At 58.7% G+C, this 17721-nt stretch overlaps 2 protein-coding genes and 1 long non-coding RNA gene across 4 annotated transcripts in view; 1 reads left to right on the top strand and 2 right to left on the bottom strand.

Annotated features, from left to right (window-relative positions):
• CPSF1 (cleavage and polyadenylation specific factor 1) overlaps nucleotides 1-8089 on the bottom strand; it is a 19206-nt gene extending 11117 nt beyond the window's left edge. The window contains 2 exon segments of the mRNA XM_049632741.1: nucleotides 7746-7904; nucleotides 8013-8089. Coding sequence (XP_049488698.1) covers nucleotides 7746-7889 — 144 coding nt within the window. The 5' untranslated portion in view covers nucleotides 7890-7904; nucleotides 8013-8089.
• Nucleotides 8090-8093: 4 nt separating this feature from the next.
• LOC125924300 (uncharacterized) lies at nucleotides 8094-8835 on the top strand. The gene is made up of 2 exons (XR_007458345.1): nucleotides 8094-8602; nucleotides 8686-8835. It is a non-coding gene; the product is annotated as an uncharacterized LOC125924300 (long non-coding RNA).
• Nucleotides 8836-11337: 2502 nt separating this feature from the next.
• Nucleotides 11338-15792, bottom strand: SLC39A4 (solute carrier family 39 member 4). Of its 2 annotated transcripts, XM_049633732.1 has the most exons (12): nucleotides 15595-15792; nucleotides 14814-15098; nucleotides 14149-14344; nucleotides 13880-14031; nucleotides 13616-13787; nucleotides 13084-13256; nucleotides 12788-12925; nucleotides 12585-12707; nucleotides 12321-12375; nucleotides 12030-12182; nucleotides 11736-11923; nucleotides 11338-11644 (listed from the first exon to the last, which is right to left on the bottom strand). In XM_049633732.1, the coding sequence occupies exons 1-12, from the start codon at nucleotides 15790-15792 to the stop codon at nucleotides 11516-11518; spliced, it is 1962 nt and encodes a 653-aa protein (XP_049489689.1). In that variant the 3' UTR covers nucleotides 11338-11515. The 2 variants fall into 2 exon arrangements, with proteins under 2 accessions (XP_049489689.1, XP_049489690.1); XM_049633733.1 differs by lacking the exon at nucleotides 14814-15098 and having other exon boundaries at nucleotides 15595-15786.
• Between the last annotated feature and the right edge of the window lie 1929 nt (nucleotides 15793-17721).

Here is a 17721-nt window from a genome sequence, read left to right as displayed (position 1 = left end):
AACGGCAGGTGGGGGGCGAGTTCACCCTGGTGGAGTACACGGGGGGGGGGTGAAGGGGGGAGGGGGGGGGGGAATCCCAAGCAGGCTCCACACTCAGCACAGAGCCCAACCAGGGACTCAATCCCTGGGATCATGGGATCATGACCTGAGCGGAAATCAAGGGTCAGACGCTTAACTAAGCCACCCAGGTGCCCCCATAAAAGTTGATTTTCACCAGAAACCATACAAGCCACAGACAGTGGAATAACATCTTGAAAGCGCTGAAAGGAAACAATTAACCTAGAATTCTAAACCCAGTGAAAATGCCCCTCGAAAAGGAAGCTGAGATAAAGGCATTTCCAATACAAAAGTGGAGCGAACTCACGGCCAGTAGAAAACCTGCAGGATTATTAAAGGAAGTTCTTCAGGTTGAAAAGCCCAGCATAAAAAAGGATTATAAGCTGCTAAGAGCTCATAAGGCTGGGAGGATATAAGGGGATGAAGGACACGTGGGAGAAAGGAGCACTCTTGGCGGCAGGAAGCCCACACAATTAGAGGAGGGAAGAGGCAGGAAAAGCAGCCGAAACAAAAACCATCGGTGGAACCAACAGGAGTAAATTAAAGTTTGAGGAGTAAGACAACGTTTGCACAACCTCAAAATATGTCCCACAAGGTACTTAGTAGTTACCACGGGAAACGCAGTGATGTTCCGGGGGGAACCCCGCCATCCAAGCCAGCAGCCCAGTGACTATACAAAGAGACATCTTCTGTTACAAAAGACGTCATCGGGGTAAATTGGCAGGATCTGACCAGGCCTGGCCTTCTCCCAGTGTCACTGTCGTCATCAGACCACTGTTCTGTGGCTCTGCAAGAGACAGACCTCCATGCTGTCGGGGTGCACAGGACGCGCTGACCTCCAGGAGCTGAGAGGCCTCCTGTCTACGACTTACTCTCCAGGCTTAGGGAAAAAAAGAGAAGAAAGCAAGCAGATATGGCACAATGTTCCATCTGGGACTGTGGGTAAAGGTACACTGGAAATTTCTGCTCTTGAAACTTCTGTCGAGTCTGAAATGATGTAAAATTGAGAGGCTAAAAACAGTAATAACGTACTGCAGGGCTGATAACGTAGGTCAAACCAGGGGCTCAGGGAGATAAACAGGGCTAAAGTATAAAGGATTTTATACTGTTCCGGAAGCAGCAAAAATGCTCATCTAAGCCAAACTGTAATAAATCCAGGAGGCCTAGCCTAACTGTTAACATCACTAGAAAATAATACGAAACACGTAACTAAAAACCAACAGGAAGATAAAATGACTTAAAAAGTCCTCACTAACCCAAAACAAAGCACAGAAAAGGAAAAAGAATAAGAGTGTGGTTAGAAAGACAGTGAGACAGACAGACAGTGATTCAAGCTCAAGTGCACACAAAATTACATTAAGTGTACATCTGCCAAACACCCAATTAGGGGACAGAAACTGCCAAATGATAACACCCACTATCTGCTGTGGAGTCACTTTCAATGTAAGGACACAGATTTAAAAAAAAAAAAAAAAAAAAAAAAGAGGGGCCCCTGGCTGGCTCAGTCATGCGGACTTCGATCTTGAACTCCGGGTGGTGAGTTCAAGTCGCACACTGGGTGTAGAGATTCACGTCAAAAGAAACCCCATAAAACAAAAAAACAAAAAACGGGAACAAAGTTGAGATAGCTACGCTGCTATTGGACAAACTAGATTTTAAGGCAAAAAATATTAGAAACAAAAAGGCAAAAAGGGATATTTCATCACAAAAAGTTCAGTTCAAAATTAAAACATTATGCTTTTTTTTTTCTTTTTTTTTTTTTTTTTACTTTAGAGAGAGGAAAAAAATGCATTGAGGTGGGGGCAGAGGGAGAGAATCTTAAGCAGGCTCCATGATCAGCACAGAGTCCGACGCTGGTCTTGATCCCACAACCCTGGCACCATGACCTGAGCTGAAATTAAGAGTTGGACACTCAACCCACTGAGCCACCCAGGCAACCCCAAAAATTACTCTAAATTTGTCTTATATGTACCTAATAACACATGTACAACACACAAAATTCCCGACAGTCCTATGGGGCAAGTGCCCGTTGGTCATTTTAAAATCATCTTAGGGGCACCTGGGTGGCTCAGTCAGTTAAGCTTCCGACTCCTGGTTTCAGCTCAGGTCATGATCTCACAGTTCGTGGGTTCGAGTCCCACATGGGGGTCTGCACTGACAGTGCAGAGCCTGCTTGGGATTCTCTCTCTCTTTCCCTCTTCCCCTCTCCGACCCCCCCCCCCCCCCCAATAAATAAATAAACTTCAAAAAATTTTTAAAAACTATCCTAGATATTCTTCATTTTTGGCTCTTCCATGTAAATTTGAGAATCAGATTACTAAATCTAATGAGAAACCTACTGCCACTTTGAAGACACTGAATTTATAGGTTAACCTGAGGAAAGTTGACATCTATACAACGTGGAGACTTTCCATCCATAACCGTGATCTATTTTCTATTTAGCTGGGGCTTCTGTTAATTTCAATCAACCACAATGTATTTTCCCTCCCAAAGGTCACAGGGGCCTCTCCCGCTGCCCAGCTGCACCCCTTAGGCTGCCCCAGGCCATGCACTCACCCCCCCCCCCCCCCCCCCCCCCACCTCCCCCCCCCCCCCCCCCTCCCCCTTGCCCCAACTGCCGTTGCTTCCCAGCTCACCCAAAGGACGGAGGCCCCGGCCATACTGCCCACCCCACACACATCCCCACCCGCTTTGTGCTCTAGGACTTCCCCGCTCCTGTCACCCCACTGCAGCCACCTGCACTAGATTCCACGGGGGCAGACTGAAGACAGCCTCAACAGGGGCCCATCGCCCCCCTCCTGAGTCTGGACTAGAGGCGGCTCTGAACAACAACAGGCCGTGTGGAAGGGGGACCAGGTTCCCCAGGGCCCGGCCCTTGGGATCACTGGCAGCTTCTTCCTCCGAGTACGTAAGCGCTCCAAGCAAGAGGCCCAACCGCCTCGAGGCCACCTGCCAGGAAAACCAAGCCAGCTGCGCGGGGAGAGAGGAGCAGAGAGACAGAGACAGACACACCCAGCTTGCCCCCAACCCTTCAAGTCACCCAGTGGAAGCCCGGACCCCACAGAGCATAGGCCAGGTGCCTCCACGGTCCGCACTGTGCCCTGTCCAAACCCCCAAGGGACTCACAGACGTATGCGTCCGTGGTACCAGACTGCTGTCGGAAGCTCCAGGGCAGCCTGCTCCACAGCAATAACCAGACTGGTCCCGAGCGCTCTCACCCACCCGAGGAGCCCTCTCCGGCTTCCCCCCATCAGCTCCACCTCCCGCCCCACACACTTCTCTGACCCAAGAGTCGCACGTGTTCCTGCAGTGGGCCAAACAGCAACTACCCGCCTTGGCCTTCGCAGCCACACGCAGTCTGGAATTCTTGAATTCTCGCCACCCTGAGGGTCTACAAAGCTCCCGTGGATCTCAGTGGGCTGCGAGTGGGTGCGGCTGGCGAGCCTGCTGCACTGGCTGATCCCGCCCCGGCGGGCAACACCCTGCTCTCCCGCTCGTCTTTCGGAAACCCTCTTTCCCCGCCAGTCACCACTCCATCTCTTTGATTCCCTCTTTGCACCAATCTCCAGAAAGCTGTCTACGTTCACCGGTGCCAATTCTCTTTCTCTGCTCGGCTCTTAACCCCGCAGGCCCACATCCCCGACGCCCCTGTCAAGAGTCACCAGGGCCTCCAGGTCGTGGGCCCCGCCTGAGGCCCGGCAGTAGGAGACCCAGGTCCCCAATCTGCCACCTCCTCTGGGCTTGGGCTTTCCTCCCCCCTCCCTGGCCACACCTCCTCCAAGTCTTCCTCGGCGTCCCCTCTTCTTCCCGACCGCTCAACGCCGGGGCACCCCAGGGCCCAGATGGCCGCCTTCTGGGTGACCCCAAGCAGCTTGAGGGTCTGCGGGCCCAACTTCAGCTCCAGGCCGCACCCTGCTCCCCAGCACGACTGCTGCCCTGACTCTCCCGCAACCTCGCGGGGCGCCGTTCCCTGGGCACCTCGGCACACCTGCCAGCGTCTGGAGCCCAAGAAAGTCCCAACGGCTAGAGCCCCTCAGAGTCCGTGACCTGTGAGCCCTTCCCACTGTGACAGAAGGGACAGCGTATCACGTCCAGATTAGGCTACGAAGACGCTGTGCTTTCACCCGGGTGAGCGGTTCTCTCTCTCAGCCTTCGTTCTGGGGGAGGCCGCCCTGTGGTGAGGCTCACGCGACGGGCCGAGGCCTCCTTCCGACAGCCGGCTGTGCGAGTAAGAAGCAGAAGCTCCGAGCCCCCCAGCGCCTTCGGAGGACGGCAGCCCCGGCCAACACGGAACTGCAGCGAGAGACTGTGCGGGGGCCACCCAGCTAAGCCACTCCCGGCTCCCCTGACCCCCGAAGTTGGGGGATATCGTCTGTCGTTTTAAGTTTCCAAGTCTGGGGGTGCCTTCCTTGTTATGCAACAAGTAACATGATGTCCCAAGAGGAGCTCCTACGTCCCTTTCGCCATGTCAGGCCACAGCAGCTCAGCCCCCTCCCGGTGCTCAGACCAAAACTGCACCCTGGCAAAACCGCAGCATTGCCCGTGGCGCCTCGCCCCTTCACATCCCACATCCTGTCCATCCTGAATCTGACTGCTTTCCACCAACCGACCACCTGACGCTCCTGACTGGTCTCCCTGCAGGCCCCCCTCCCACCTCCCTACAGACTCTTCCACACAGCAGCTAGAGCGACCTTTGCAAAACACAGGTCCTGTCACTCCTTAACCTCACCTCAGAGTTAGCAGTCAGTCGCCACATTGGCCTAAAAGCTCAACATGCTGATACTGGGCCCCCACCTCACCACCTCTCTGACCTTCTGTCTTCTCCTCGCTTTTTTTTTTTTTTTTAAGTTTTTATTTATTTTTGAGAGACAGAGAGAGACAGAGCGCAAGCGGGGGAGAGGCAGAGAGAGAGAGGGAGACACAGAATCTGAAACAAGCTCCAGGCTCTGGGCTGACAGCACAGAGCCCGATGCGGGGCTTGAACTCATGAACCGCGAGATCATGACCTGAGCTGAAGTCAGACACTTAACTGACACCACCCAGGCGCCCCTCTTTTTTTTTTTTTTAAGTAATCTCTACAGCCACGGTGGGGCTCGAACCCGTGACCCTGAGATCAAGTCAGTCACCTGTTCCACCAACTGAGTCAGCCAGGCGCCCCTCTGCACTCACTCCTCTTTTCCTCGGGGCCTTTTGGCTGGTTCTGTTCCTTTTTTTTTTTTTTTTTTTTTTTAGTTTATTTATTTACTTTTAGAGAGAGAGCTGGGGAGGGGCAGAGTGAGAGAGAGAGAGAGAGAGAGAGAGAGAGAAAATCCCAAGCAGACTCCACACTGCCAGTGCAAAGCCCGACGTGGGGCTTGAACTCACAAACTGGGGGGATCATGATCTGAGCTGAAATCCAGAGTCAGACGCTTAAACAACTGAGCTACCCAGGTGCCCCATCTCTTGGCTGCTTCTTGAACACCAGTCCCTACTGCCCTAAGGCCTTCACCTGCCTGGAACCTTCACCTGACACCCACAAAGCTCTCTCCAGCCCCTCCTCCTTGCCTACTCAAATCTCAACTCTGCAAGGAGGCAAAATTTAACACCACACCTGGCTCCCTACTCCCCGACCCTGCTCTGATGCTTTCCACAGCACTTTAAACTATAGCCCAAGGGGGGGCGCCTGGGTGGCTCAGTCAGTTAAACATCTGACTTCGACTCTGGTCATGATCTCGCAGTTCATGGATGGGTTCCAGCCCAGCGTCAGCCTCTGTGCTGACAGCTCAGAGCCTGGAGCCTGATTCAGATTCTGTGTCTCCCTGTCTCTGCCCCTCCACCACTCATGCGCGCACGCACTCTCGCTCTCTCTCTCTCTCAAAAATAAACAAAAAAACCAAAACAAATAAACGAACTCTAGCCCACGGTATTACTGGCTGTGTGTGGTCTGTCACCCACTGGAACAGCAGCACCACAAGGGCAAGCCTCTCTACCTGTAGTGCTCACCAACATCTCCCAAAACAAGCTTAACAAACATCTACTGAAAAGACTCGAGTGAATTCCAGTGGGCTGTGAAACCTTACGTAAAAAATATAATGATGTAGGGGTGACTGGGTGGCTCGGTTAAGCTTCTGACTTCAGCTCAGGTCATGATCTCGCGGTTTGTGAGTTCAAGCCCCACGTCAGGCTGTGCTGACAACTCAGAGCCTGGAGCCTGCTTCATATTCTGTCTTTCTCTCTCTCTCTCTCTCTCTCTCTCTCTCTGCCCCTCCCCCACTTGTGTTCTGTCTCTATCAAAAATAAATGTAAAAAAAATTTTAAAAATATATAATGATGGGGGCGCCTGGGTGGCTCAGTCGGTTAAGCGGCCGACTTCGGCTCAGGTCATGATCTCGCGGTCCGTGAGTTCGAGCCCCGCGTCAGGCTCTGTGCCGACAGCTCAGAGCCTGGAGCCTGTTTCAGATTCTGTGTCTCCCTCTCTCTGACCCTCCCCCATTCATGCTCTGTCTCAAAAATAAATAAACATTAAAAAAAAATTAAAAAAATAATATATATATAATGATGTAAATGCTTCCCATTTGTCTCTAAAGGATGACAGGCATCAGAGAAGTGGGAACTTTATTGGAACATAGGAGTGAAAAAAGTCTAGTTCAGTGATTACAGCAAAGACGCTCTCATACAATATGGGACTGACCGATTCATCCAATCACTTTTAGTAACCTCCACGCCAAACACGGGGCTCAAACTCATGACCCCAAGATCGAGTCGTATGTTCTTTCGACTGAGCCACCCAGGCGCCCCTAGTAGTCTACATATTTAATGCAAAAACAAACACACGTGTCCTGAAGTAGGTGCCCAGGAAGGTCAGCCTCCTTCCGTCCGCCCTCTGACCCCACGTGCATGCTGCGTCAGCCCCCACTCAAAGCCTGCGGTGATTCCTCCCTGCTCTGGGGTCAACCATCCTGACCACGATGTGCCTTCTTCCCCCCACCCCACTTCCGCTCTACACCCCAGTCCGACCGTGCCTGCCCCCGCCATGCTCAGCTGCTCTGGCCTGTGTGCCGGCTATTCCTTCCGCCCGGAACACCCTCCATTCCCCATCCTTGTGCCTGGAGAAGTCTTACTGCCCCCTTGGGAACAGGCAAGAAACCAGCTCTGGCGAGAAACTTTCGTGGACCAACGCTCACCGCTTGGGCAACCGGAGCACTTGTTTCCTCTACGGATGGGTCCATCACACTCTAGAAAAACTCCTGTGGGCTCTCTGGCCCCACACGAGACCCAGCCTCGTTCCTCTGGCCAGGAACCTTGTCCTGTCTTTGTCAGTCTTCCTGTCAGACTGACACTCTGGTCTCCCTCGTTCCCTCCTCTACCTCAGCTGCACTCGCTCCAACCTCCAAGCCTGTTTACAGGTGTGTTTCTACTTCGCGCGCGGTCTCTGCCGCCGAGTTTTGGCAGCTCTTGTTCACCGCTGTACCTCCACTGCCCAGCACACAGTGGGCGCTTACGGGATTTGCTGCAAAGACCGAAGAGCACAGAAGACGCACGGGCGCGGGGAGCGGAAGGCAGGCGGAGCGCTGCGGCGCGGAGAGAGCCGCCCCGAAGGCCGCCGCGCTCGGCGGGGCTCGCTTCTCCGTCCGCCGCCGCGCGCCGCCCTCGGCGAGTACTCGGGAGGCCGCAGGGAGCCGCGAGGGGCCGGCGCGGCCCGCACCTACCTCGGCGTCGCGGTTGAGGCGGTACACGTAGAGCTGCGAGGTGCCGGCCACCACGAGGTTGCGCTCGCTGTTGTTGAAGAAGTTGCAGTACATGGAGAACTCCAGGCCGGTGGGCGGGTGCGCCTGCTTGTACACGGCGTACATGGCGCCGAGCCCGAGCTGCGCGGGGAGGCGACGGGATGAGCAGGGCCGCCGCGCACGGTCCCGGCCCGGCGCCCCCTCCCCGGCCGCGCGCGCGCGCGCGCGCGCGCCCGCCCGCCCGCCCACCTGGCAGTTGGAGCTGGCTCGTGGGGGAACCGCACCGCGGCGGACGCGGCCCGGCCGGACCCGGAAGCTGAGCGCCCGGGTTCCGGGCTCCCGCGCCTGCGCAGCGCCGCGGCGGCAGAGTGGCTGCGCGCGCGACAGCGACCCCCGGTGGCTAGGGGGTGGCAGGGCAGCCTCGCGGCTCTGCTCCGCGGCTCTGCGTCCGGAGCCCCGAAACCCCGAGCTCGCTCTGCACTCGGCTCCCTGGAGAAGCCGGCGGCGGGGTTGGAAACGGGGCTGGGGGTGCGGCGGCTCAGGGCCCGCTGGGCTGCGGGCCGCTCTTCCCCGACGCAGGGTGGGGTCACCGAGGAGGGTCTAGGCCGCAGGAAGAGGCGACTTGCCCCCACCAAGCCCGCGTGGGCGAGACGCGGTGCCCGGGTGGGCCAGGAGGGCCTCGCGGTGTGGAGGCCGTGAGGGAAGACACGCGCCCAGTGAGGCTCTCGGCACGGGCCGCGAGTGCGGAGGAGGCCCGAGCAGTCCGGGGATCGGGAAAGCTTCCCGGAGAGATGACTGGCCGCGCCCCTGCCGCCTCCCGAGGAGGTCTGGCCCCGCAGGTATGCCGGTCCGCCCTCTACAACGTGAGCGCTCGCCCCAGGGCAGCGATTTTCGCCCTTCCCGTCCTCTGCTCCCTCCCCAGGCCCAGCACAGTTGCCCACGTGGAAGACTCTGGAGCCACGACCAAGCACAGCTAACGGGGATGTCTCCTCGCTTGGCAGGGACTCGCCGCGGGTACCGTTGTACAGACCTGGGACTTAGGAATGGAATAATAAATAAAACAAGTAAGGGGCGTCTGGGTGGCTCAGTCTGTTGACTCTTGATTTCGGCTCAGGGCATGATCAGAGTCATGGGATCCAGCCCCACGTCCCGGCTGTGCGCTGAGCCAGGAGCCTGCTTGGGATTCTCCCACCCCCCCCCCCCCCCCCCCCCCCCCCCGCCCCCCGGGTGTGCTCGCGCGCGCTCTCCCCCGAAAAAAAATTATAATGAGTAAAAAAAAAAAAAAAAAAGTAAGTATAGTTACACCCAAGAAAATGACATAGAAACATGGGTTTATGTTGCACCCATATCTGCCCACTTGCTCGTGTCAGCAACAAGGCTGACCCTTTTGTAGTGGACAAAGGGGTCACTCGAATGCCCAGGCAGGTGTGTGACCCCTGAGCCACACCAAACCCCTTTAAAGGTCATAAGAAAAACTGTAGCCGGGACACTAAGTTTTGGCATCTCTGTCAGATGGGCACAGTCATGGTGCCCACATCATAGGACGTCTGTGATGATTGAAAAAATCAGGGCCCACAGAACCCTTGGACTGGAGCTTGGCACATTGGAAAATGCCCTAACAAATGAACAAGAACTCATCTGTGAGAGAGGTGGTCAGTGCAGAGAGGGCTGGAGATCCTGAAGGAGCACAGTCCCGGGGAGGGCAGCGGTGGATAGGATGAGGCTCCATCCCAGTCAGAGGAGAGGAGGAGGTGGGCAGCGGAACCAGGAGGTTGCAAGGTTGGCAGTGGGAAGACAGAGGTGAGCCTGCCTGGTGGATGTACTTTCTCAGTGAGAGATGAAGGTAGGGGCCTATCAGCAGATCTGAGGCTTGAAGTTGCTGGGGAGGGACCATGATGGGCTGAAGAATCGTCCAAGGCTGGCGGGGGGGGGGGGCGGGGGGGGGGAATGCCAGTACAAGCCCTGGCCTTGCCCGCTGACCCTGAGCTTGGGCCCTGGGGCTAGTGGACACTACAGGCCATGCTCTTGCTCCTCTGAGGCAGCGCTGTGCTGGGAGTCAGTGGTTTTTCTGCACCTTCCTTCTGTGCCAAGAGGCCATCTCCGTGTTATAGACCAGGTTTAGGAGGAAGGTGGTAATTCCCACACTTCTCTTTTGTGCTGTTGGTGAAGATTCTTGGAGAATCAATACCTCTTGGAGAGGCCGGAGCGTCTGTCTACCGGGGTCAGGCCCGGGAGTTCTCAGATATGGCCTTTTCTGCCCGCTTTGCCACAGATTACTGGCATTCAGCCTCCACCTCCCTCCAGCACAGGTGGACCCACGGAGCGTAACATAAGACTGACTTCTACTCTCGCGCTTTTGTGTGTGTGTGTGTGTGTGTGTGTGTGAACAACAGGCCGAATCTGATGTCCCCTGGACCCCTTCCTCTTTTTGGTCTTTCCTCCCACCTCCTTTCTGCTACCTGGAAAGTGCATTTAAGGGCTAGAGCTCTGGCAGCCATTTTGGACCGTGAGGGGTGTTGTGGATTGAATTGTGATCCCCAAAAAAGATATGTTGGAAACCTAACCCTCGGTACTTCCAAATGTGACTTTTATTTGGAAATAGAATCATCGACAGATGGAATTAGTTCAGATGAGGTCATACTGGAGTAGGCACGCTGGTAATCGGTAGGACTGGTGTCATCAGAAGAGAAGAGATACAACAGAGAAGGTCACAAGATGGAGGAAGACTCTGGAGCTTTGCCTGCTACAAGACCCAAACCACACGTGGCCGCCAGAAGCCAGGACAGCCTCGTGTGATAGATTGTCTCTAGAGAGTTGAGCAGCAGGGGCACCTGGGAGGCTCAGCTGGTTGAACATCCGACTCTTGATTTCACCTCAGGTCATGAGTTCAAGCCCCGCGTCGGGCTCTGTGCTGATAGCACAGAGCCTGCTTGGGATTCTCTCTCTTTCTCTGCCCCACCCCCACTTGTTCACTCATGCTCTCTCAAAACAAACAAACATCAAAAAAATAGAGAGTTGAGAAGGAGCACGGCTTACGGACACCTTGAATTTAGACTTCTGCCTCCAGAACTGTGAGAAAATACATTTCTGTTGTTTTAAGGCACCTAATTTGTGATAGGCTGAGCTACAGCCTTAGGGGACTACAAGGGTCTCTGAGGATGGACACTGTGCCGAGGACAGTGCAGCAGAGTCAGAAGGGGCTGGGGCCCCACTGACCACGGGCTGTCACATACTCGGGTCCGACTACCTCCAAGTAGTGATAAACCCCCGTCTCTGTGAGCACGGTGCTTGTTTCGGCCCTTCTGTGAGAAGTAAACAAGTCTGATTCCTGATTGGAGACCGGGTCCCCCTGCTACCTGCAGACTCTGGCCAATTTCTCTGAGTCCACTCCCCACACAGGGCTCCCACATTTCCCCGCGCAGGACGGGCTGGCTGCCTGGAGATCCCTTAGCACAGGCTCCTGGTGCCTCATCGGAGCCCCAGGGGGAAAGAGAGGCACCGCCCCCCCCCCCCCCGCTGCCTTTCTTGGTGGGAGAAACTTCCCTAACAGCAAGGAAAGCAGCTGGGCTCCAAGGGCAAGAATATTTTTATTGAATAGGGATGCTGGGGCATGTGAGAGGGAGACTCTCAAAGGCCTGGGGCTCTCTGGGTACCCAGCTACAGGTTCCACACTGGCTAGCAGACCCAAGGAGCTGAGATAGCCCAGGGGGCCAGCAGCCAGCATCAAGGGCCCGAGAGTAGGGGGGTGGGCATCAGAGGGTGATCTTGTCCTCATACAGCGACAGCAGCAGCAGGACGGTCCAGCCGCCCAGCAGACCCATGTTGTGCAGCAGGAAGAGGAGCCAGGGCCGCTGGTCCCGCACATGAAGCATGGCTGGAAGCTGAGGAGGAGTTAGGCACAGGTGAGCGACCAGCTCTGAGCCCCTGCTCGGCTCACCCCCAGGGCAGCCGACTCCCGCCCTCCGTCCTGACCATGTCGCAGAGCGCCACGTAGAGGAAGAGGCCAGTGGCCACCGCCAGGATCCAGGCCTCACTGTCCTCTCCAACGTCGACAGCGAGCGCCACGTAGAGGCCGACGAAGGCAGTCAGCGCTGAGGCCAAGTTCAGCAGCAAAGCCCGGCGCACCGACAGCCCCGCGTGCAGCAGGGCAGCGAAATCCCCTGGGGTGGGCGGAGCGGGGGTCAGGCTGAGAGCCCCGCCCACAGCCGGGCAGGCCCCGCCCCTGGCCGGCGGCCGGGTCCCCAGGCCCTGCCTCGCGCTGCTCACCTAGCTCGTGTGGCACCTCGTGGCAGAACACCGCCAGCGAGGTGGCCAGCCCGGTCTTCCAGGAGGACGCGAAGGCGGCGCCCACGGCGAGCCCATCGGCGAAGTTGTGCAAGGCGTCGCCCAGCGTGATCACGTAGGGCAGCAATCTCAGCTCTGCGAGTGTGGTGGACGTGGGTCGGCGCCGACCTGGTCCCCCACCTCGGCGCCCCCACCTCTGCTCCCCCGGCCCGCGCTGGCGCTCTGCACAAATCCGTAGCCCCTAATCCTTCTGGGGCTTCCCTCGGGGCTCACCTGAGCTCAGTCTCCGGGGCTCCGAGCTCAGCAGCTCCGGGCTCTCCTCTGTCACCTGGAGGGGGTAGGTCCGTGTGGATGAGCCCCTGGGCAGGGAGGTGAGGAGGGGCGTGGCGGGGCTGGGTCTCCTGATCAGCAACAGAGGAGGCCATGGACAGAAGCGCTGGGGTGGAGGCGGGGGCGGGGGCGGGGGCAGGGGCAGAAAGGGGTTCTTGCAGGGGAAACTCCATGTGGGATGGAGACATCGGGGAAGGGCCAGCTCACCAGGTCTGCGCGAGAGCCTTCGTGGGGCTGCTTAGGCGGCCGGAGCTCGCTGGGCGCTAGCTGCAGGGACACTCCGTGGCTGTGGCCACCGTGGCTGTGGCTGCAAGGCCCATCCTTTGAGTCCTGTGGGGACAGTGGCTCAGGGCCCAATGGGCCTCCCTGACTCCGCCCCATCCACCCACCACGTCCAGCTCCCACCTGACCTCAGGGTCCAGGGGCAGCAAGAGGTTGAAGAGGTTCTCAAACAGGAAGAAGGTGTAGAGGCCACCCAGCATGGCCACAAGGCGCCAGGTGGACTGTGGGCCAAGGCCCTCCCTGCTGTGCGTGTGCAGCCCTAGCACCTGGGGAGGGAAGGGGGCTTTAAGGCCTCCCCCACCCCACCCCACCCCTGGGGACAAGGACGGAGAGGCCAGGGAGACAGGAAGGGCTCCAGGAGGATGGGCCTCGAAGGACTGGGCAGGGAAATTCCCGTCTGGGGAGGGAGGGGCAGCGGGCTGACCTTGGGCGTCAAGTGGAGGACGGCATCCCCAGTGAGTGCACCCACAGCCATGCTCAGGAAGGTCTGGATGATGTAGTGGGAGGCAGCGCTGTAGGTGGCACAGGTCAGAAGCAGGAGGCCGAAAATGGCACAGAGGCAGATGAGCAGCGTGGCTAGGGAGCCATATAGATATCCTGGAGAGGGAGCGGGGGCCACAGGGCTGAGATGAGAGCCTTTCTTGCTTCCCAGGGGAGGGTGTCCAAGCAGGGCCCAGGAGCCAGCTCACCAGGGATGCACGTGGTCAGGCTCCGGCCATTCCTCTGCTTATGCTAACCTTTAAAGCCCCATCCCCTACCCATCTAGGCCCCCACACTTCCCTGTGACCCCTCTATTCCCATGCCACTTTCTCTTGCCAGCCCTGGCCCGGCTTTGCCCACCCCTCCCCTAGCCCAGCGGCCACTTCCTCCTCCCTGTGAGGCCCCACCTCTGTGGCACCAGCACCCAGCACCGATGGGTACGGCAAGCAGGCACAACTGGGGAGGCAGGCACTCACTTTCCGCCTGACTGAGCTGGTCCCGAGTGGGGGGACTGGACTGGGGGCTGCAGGCCCCACTTAGCTGCTGCTGGAGCAGGGCCGGGCTCAGTTGGGCCCAGAGCTCTGGAGTCACCCCCGCCTGCTCAGACAGCCCGTACACGGCCATCACTTCACTGGCACTCAGACATACCTGAGGGGTGGCAGGAAAGGGGGTCGGGGACCTGAGCAGACCCATGAGCCCCCCCCACCTCTCCCCAGGACGGTGGTGCATGGGCTGCTCACTGTGTCCCACATGCTGGAGCTGCCGTTAGGGGTGGCAGGGGGCACAGGGCCCTGGTGGTTGGCCCCCTTTCCCAGATGACCATGGTCGCTGTGGTCACTGTGTGTCTCCGCCACTCTCCCTACCCCCAGGCGCCGCATCAAGGCCTCCAGCTCTGGCAGGGGGGGACAGAATCACAAAGTGTGTATGGGCTCCAGGCCTGCCCTCCCCAAGGACATGGAGGTCGGGGACTCAGGGTACTCCCAACTCTCTGGCCCCGCCACAGCCTCACCAGCCAGTGTGATGTTGGGATTCTCGCCACTGTGCTGCCGGAACACAAAGTCTACAAAGTACTGGGGGGTCGGCAGGGCATGGAGACAGGACCCACCGCTGACATGGTCCAACAGGGCGGCCAGGACCAGGCCAGGGTTGCTGGGAGCTCCTGCCCCTGCTGCCTCCTCCAGCAGCTGGGGCAGGTCCACACAGGCCTGAGGGAAGGGTCAGGGCTCAGCCTTGCCTGCAGGGTGGCCTTCCTGGCCTCCAGCTCTGCCATCAACCCTAGTGCCCTTGCATGCCACCGACCCCGAGACCCGCCCTAACATGGTGCCAGATCAGGCTTCTCAGAGCACCACCACCTAACCCTGCCAGCCTACGGCCTGTGCTGGGTCTGACCCCTCCCCGAGGGCCCTCCCTATGGGCCCAGGATTCTTCTCAGCCCCTGTCTGATGAAGGCCCCGGGGGCTCCCCAGCTCCCTGTCCTGAGTGGTATCGGACATCCATTTGTGATCCCTCAGCCTCCCAAGTAGGTCCCCAGACTCCCCCAGGTGTCCAGGAAGGCTTTGTGGGATGTTCTGCCCACTGCAGCCAGGCCCAACCCCCCAAGTGGTCTCCTTTCTCCATGGATCCCCTTAGGTCTTCCCCATCTAGTCCCTCTGCCCCACCTACCCAGGCCCTCACCTTCTCTGCAGCAGGCCAGCCAGCAGCCTGGGCCTGAATCCTTTGCAGCAGCCTGCTCAGGCCTGGGGTCAGGGCCTTGGGGCCCTCCAACAGGGCCAAGAGATGGTCAGCACGGGTGGCCCAGCGGCCAGCCTGGACATCTGCACACGTGCCCTTGGGGTCACTGAGGTAGAGGGCAGCGGCGGCACTGAAGCGGGCGATGTGCCTGTGCTCCAGGACTGCCCCCCCGGGGAGCCCTGGCTTCTCAGGCCTGCCCAGGGCCAGGGCATCATCCACAGAGAGGCACTATGGGCAGAGACAGGTGCCTACGGTCAGGAAGCTGCCTGCTTCCCTGTGGGGCCCATACACACTGGTCTCGCCCTCCCCCTCTCCCACCCACCCCTCCATCATCACTCTCTCACACACTCCCACCGTCACCACCCTCTCGATTACACACACACACACACACACACACACACAAAAGGGCTCGGGGCAGTGGTCCACCCATCCCAGGGTGGCTTCTTCCCGGAACCACTGCCAGTTTGATGGCCTGGGGACTGACGGAGGAGGCAGCCCTGGGATCCTGGAGCTATATGTATCCGTCACAGCCCCCGATCCTGGGAGCGCAGGCCTGTCTGAACTCAGAGCAGAGGAAGGTGGGCGCTGGCCTGCAGGCAGGGCCTGGGTGCTTGGCCACCCGGCCTCGCCTCGGCCCGCCTCCTGGAGTTTGCCCAGGCCCTTTGCTTCCAGCCCTGGGGCGGAGCGGGCCTGGGCTGGGGGACCCATCGGGTGCGGCAATTACCTTTCCACACGGCCCGTCGGCGCAGTGCACACGGTCCGCCAGTGTATTTAACAGGCTGCCCAACACCACACGGTCCAGAACACCCTGGCCCGAGGACAGCAAGGTCAGCAGACGGGTAGGCTGAGCTGCCACCATGGTCACCATCAGCACAGACAGCAGCAGCCCCAGTTGGAGTCGAACCAGGACTGTCATGGTCATGCTGAGGCCCCTGTGCACTCTGTGCTCTGGGGAGGCCGCTGACGCCAGGGCTGGCTGGGGCTCTCGGGTCGCCTAGGGCCGGACTGGGGCTGGGCTCTGACCCGCCCGAACGCGTGAGGACCTCTCCCAGGTATTTTTCCTGCAGGGCTCTGTGATTGGCTGACTAAGGCACCTCAGGTTAACCATTCCAGCCACAGGTCCTCCCCGAGGTTGGAGCCACTGCCCGTGGGGGGCAAGAGCTGGGCCCCTTCCTCTGCAAGGACAGCCTGGGCATCTGCTAGCTTGTCTGTGGCTCTGCAGAACTGTGGGGCAGGGCTGCGTTTTCTATGCCCGAGGGGTAACCCTCTCTCTAAGGTCTGCCGCCAACAAGGGGGGCCTGGGCCAGAGGTCCCCAACATTCCACCTGAGAGGCCTGAACACACCCCTGCCCCACTCCCCTCCCAGCCCCTTCCCTGCTTGGCTTCCTTGCTTCAGGCAGCTTAGACACCCTCACCCCACCCTTAGCCTTAGGTCCCAGTTGGGGGTGGGGAGGTGGGGCCCTCTTCTCCCATGTGTTGGGGAGTCGTCCTCCCCTTCCCAAACTCTGGGGAAAATGCCTGAGGAAATGGCCAAATCCCCACAGGACACAAGGGGAGCCCACTGGGCCTTCTGCTTGCTGCCTCCTGGCAGAGGTCTCTTGGGCTTTCCTGGCAGGAGGAAGCGGGGCAGGATCCCAAGCTCCAGGCCCAGGGGCTCCAGGGAGGGCTGTGACTGCCAGCTCTGCACCTGCCCCTCCCTGTTGGCTCCGTCTCTGGCCTTTGAACCTCTTGGCTTATCTCTGCCTGGTTGGCAGTGCAGGGGAGGGGCAGGCCCCAGGGAGCCAGCTTGCACCCCTGGCCAGGTCTCAGGGCAGCCTTCGTGGGTTTTTTTTTTTTTTTTTTTTGCTTCCTGGAGGGAGTGTGTGGGCGTCCCCTTCCCCACCTGGTTCAGCTGGCCACTGACCCTGAGCCCTGTGAGGTGTGGTTGGGATGGAAGAGGTGAAGCCCTGGGGCAGCTGGGAGCCAAGGCCCAAGGGACTCTGTCCCCAGAGTCCCGTGGGCCCAGGGCAGGGCATCATGCTGAGGGCAGAGTCCTGGGCCTGAGGTCGCCACCCCCCACACACATTCATGCTGGATGGCACCACAGTGTGATACCCCTGGGTCCTAAGAAGGGGCTGGGGCAGAGGAGATAGGAAGAGCCTGCCAGGGATTTGGATGATTCTTGGAACCCTGAGTCAGCAAGGAGGGAAGCTGGAGAGATTCAGGCACTCTGAAGACTGTAGGCACAAACTGGCCTTTTTCCTACCCCACTGCACCAGGACCACGGGGCTGGCTGCAGCAGGAATTGGGGACCCGGCTGCTGCCTCAGGCCACCCACTGCTCAAGGGTCTATTAGCTTCTGGGCAAAGATCTCAGACCAGCCTTCTAGGCTGGCCTTCCCAGGCCCCTGGGCTGAGTGGCAGAACCGCCTGAGCCATTGAGGCTTGTGGCTGGCACTCCCTGGGGCAGCCCCTTTGACCTCAGGAACTTCATGCTGGCCCATATTCCTTTGCTTCATGCACCCTCCACCTCTCCCAGCAGATGCCCTCCATCCCAGCCCAGAGCGGCCGCAGAAGGCATCACCAGTGCCCCTGCACATCTGACTGCCCCCTCCCTGGTGCTGGGGTCCCCCTCTGGGTGCTGCACCCTCTCTCGTGTCCCTGGGCCCTTCCTACATCATCCCATCATCCAACACACACACTGCAGTCCCTCCTGTCTTCAAACACACCTGTGTCCATAGCAGCACTAGTTCAACCTCCAAAACACAGAAACAACCCAGGTGTCCACTGAAGGATGGATGGATGGATGAAATACGGTCTATGTAATATAATGGGAACCCTGGCAGGCTCTTCCTATCTCCTCTGCCCCAGCC

The sequence above is a fragment of the Panthera uncia genome, chromosome F2 (genome assembly GCF_023721935.1).
Source record: "Panthera uncia isolate 11264 chromosome F2, Puncia_PCG_1.0, whole genome shotgun sequence".
NCBI classification, from domain to species: Eukaryota; Metazoa; Chordata; class Mammalia; order Carnivora; family Felidae; genus Panthera; species Panthera uncia.
Note: the sequence above shows the minus strand (reverse complement) of the source record. Positions and strands in the feature narration are given on the sequence as shown.

Bases quoted from the DNA above. Each gene is read 5' to 3' on its own strand.
- SLC39A4 (XM_049633732.1), bottom strand. From the start codon at position 15,792: ATGACCATGACAGTCCTGGTTCGACTCCAACTGGGGCTGCTGCTGTCT. The intron at 13,788-13,879 runs GTGAGCAGCCCA...GCCACCCCTCAG, and splicing joins GCTCCAGCATGTGGGACACA to GTATGTCTGAGTGCCAGTGA. The intron at 12,376-12,584 runs GTGAGCTGGCCC...TACCCCCTCCAG, and splicing joins AAGGCTCTCGCGCAGACCTG to GTGACAGAGGAGAGCCCGGA.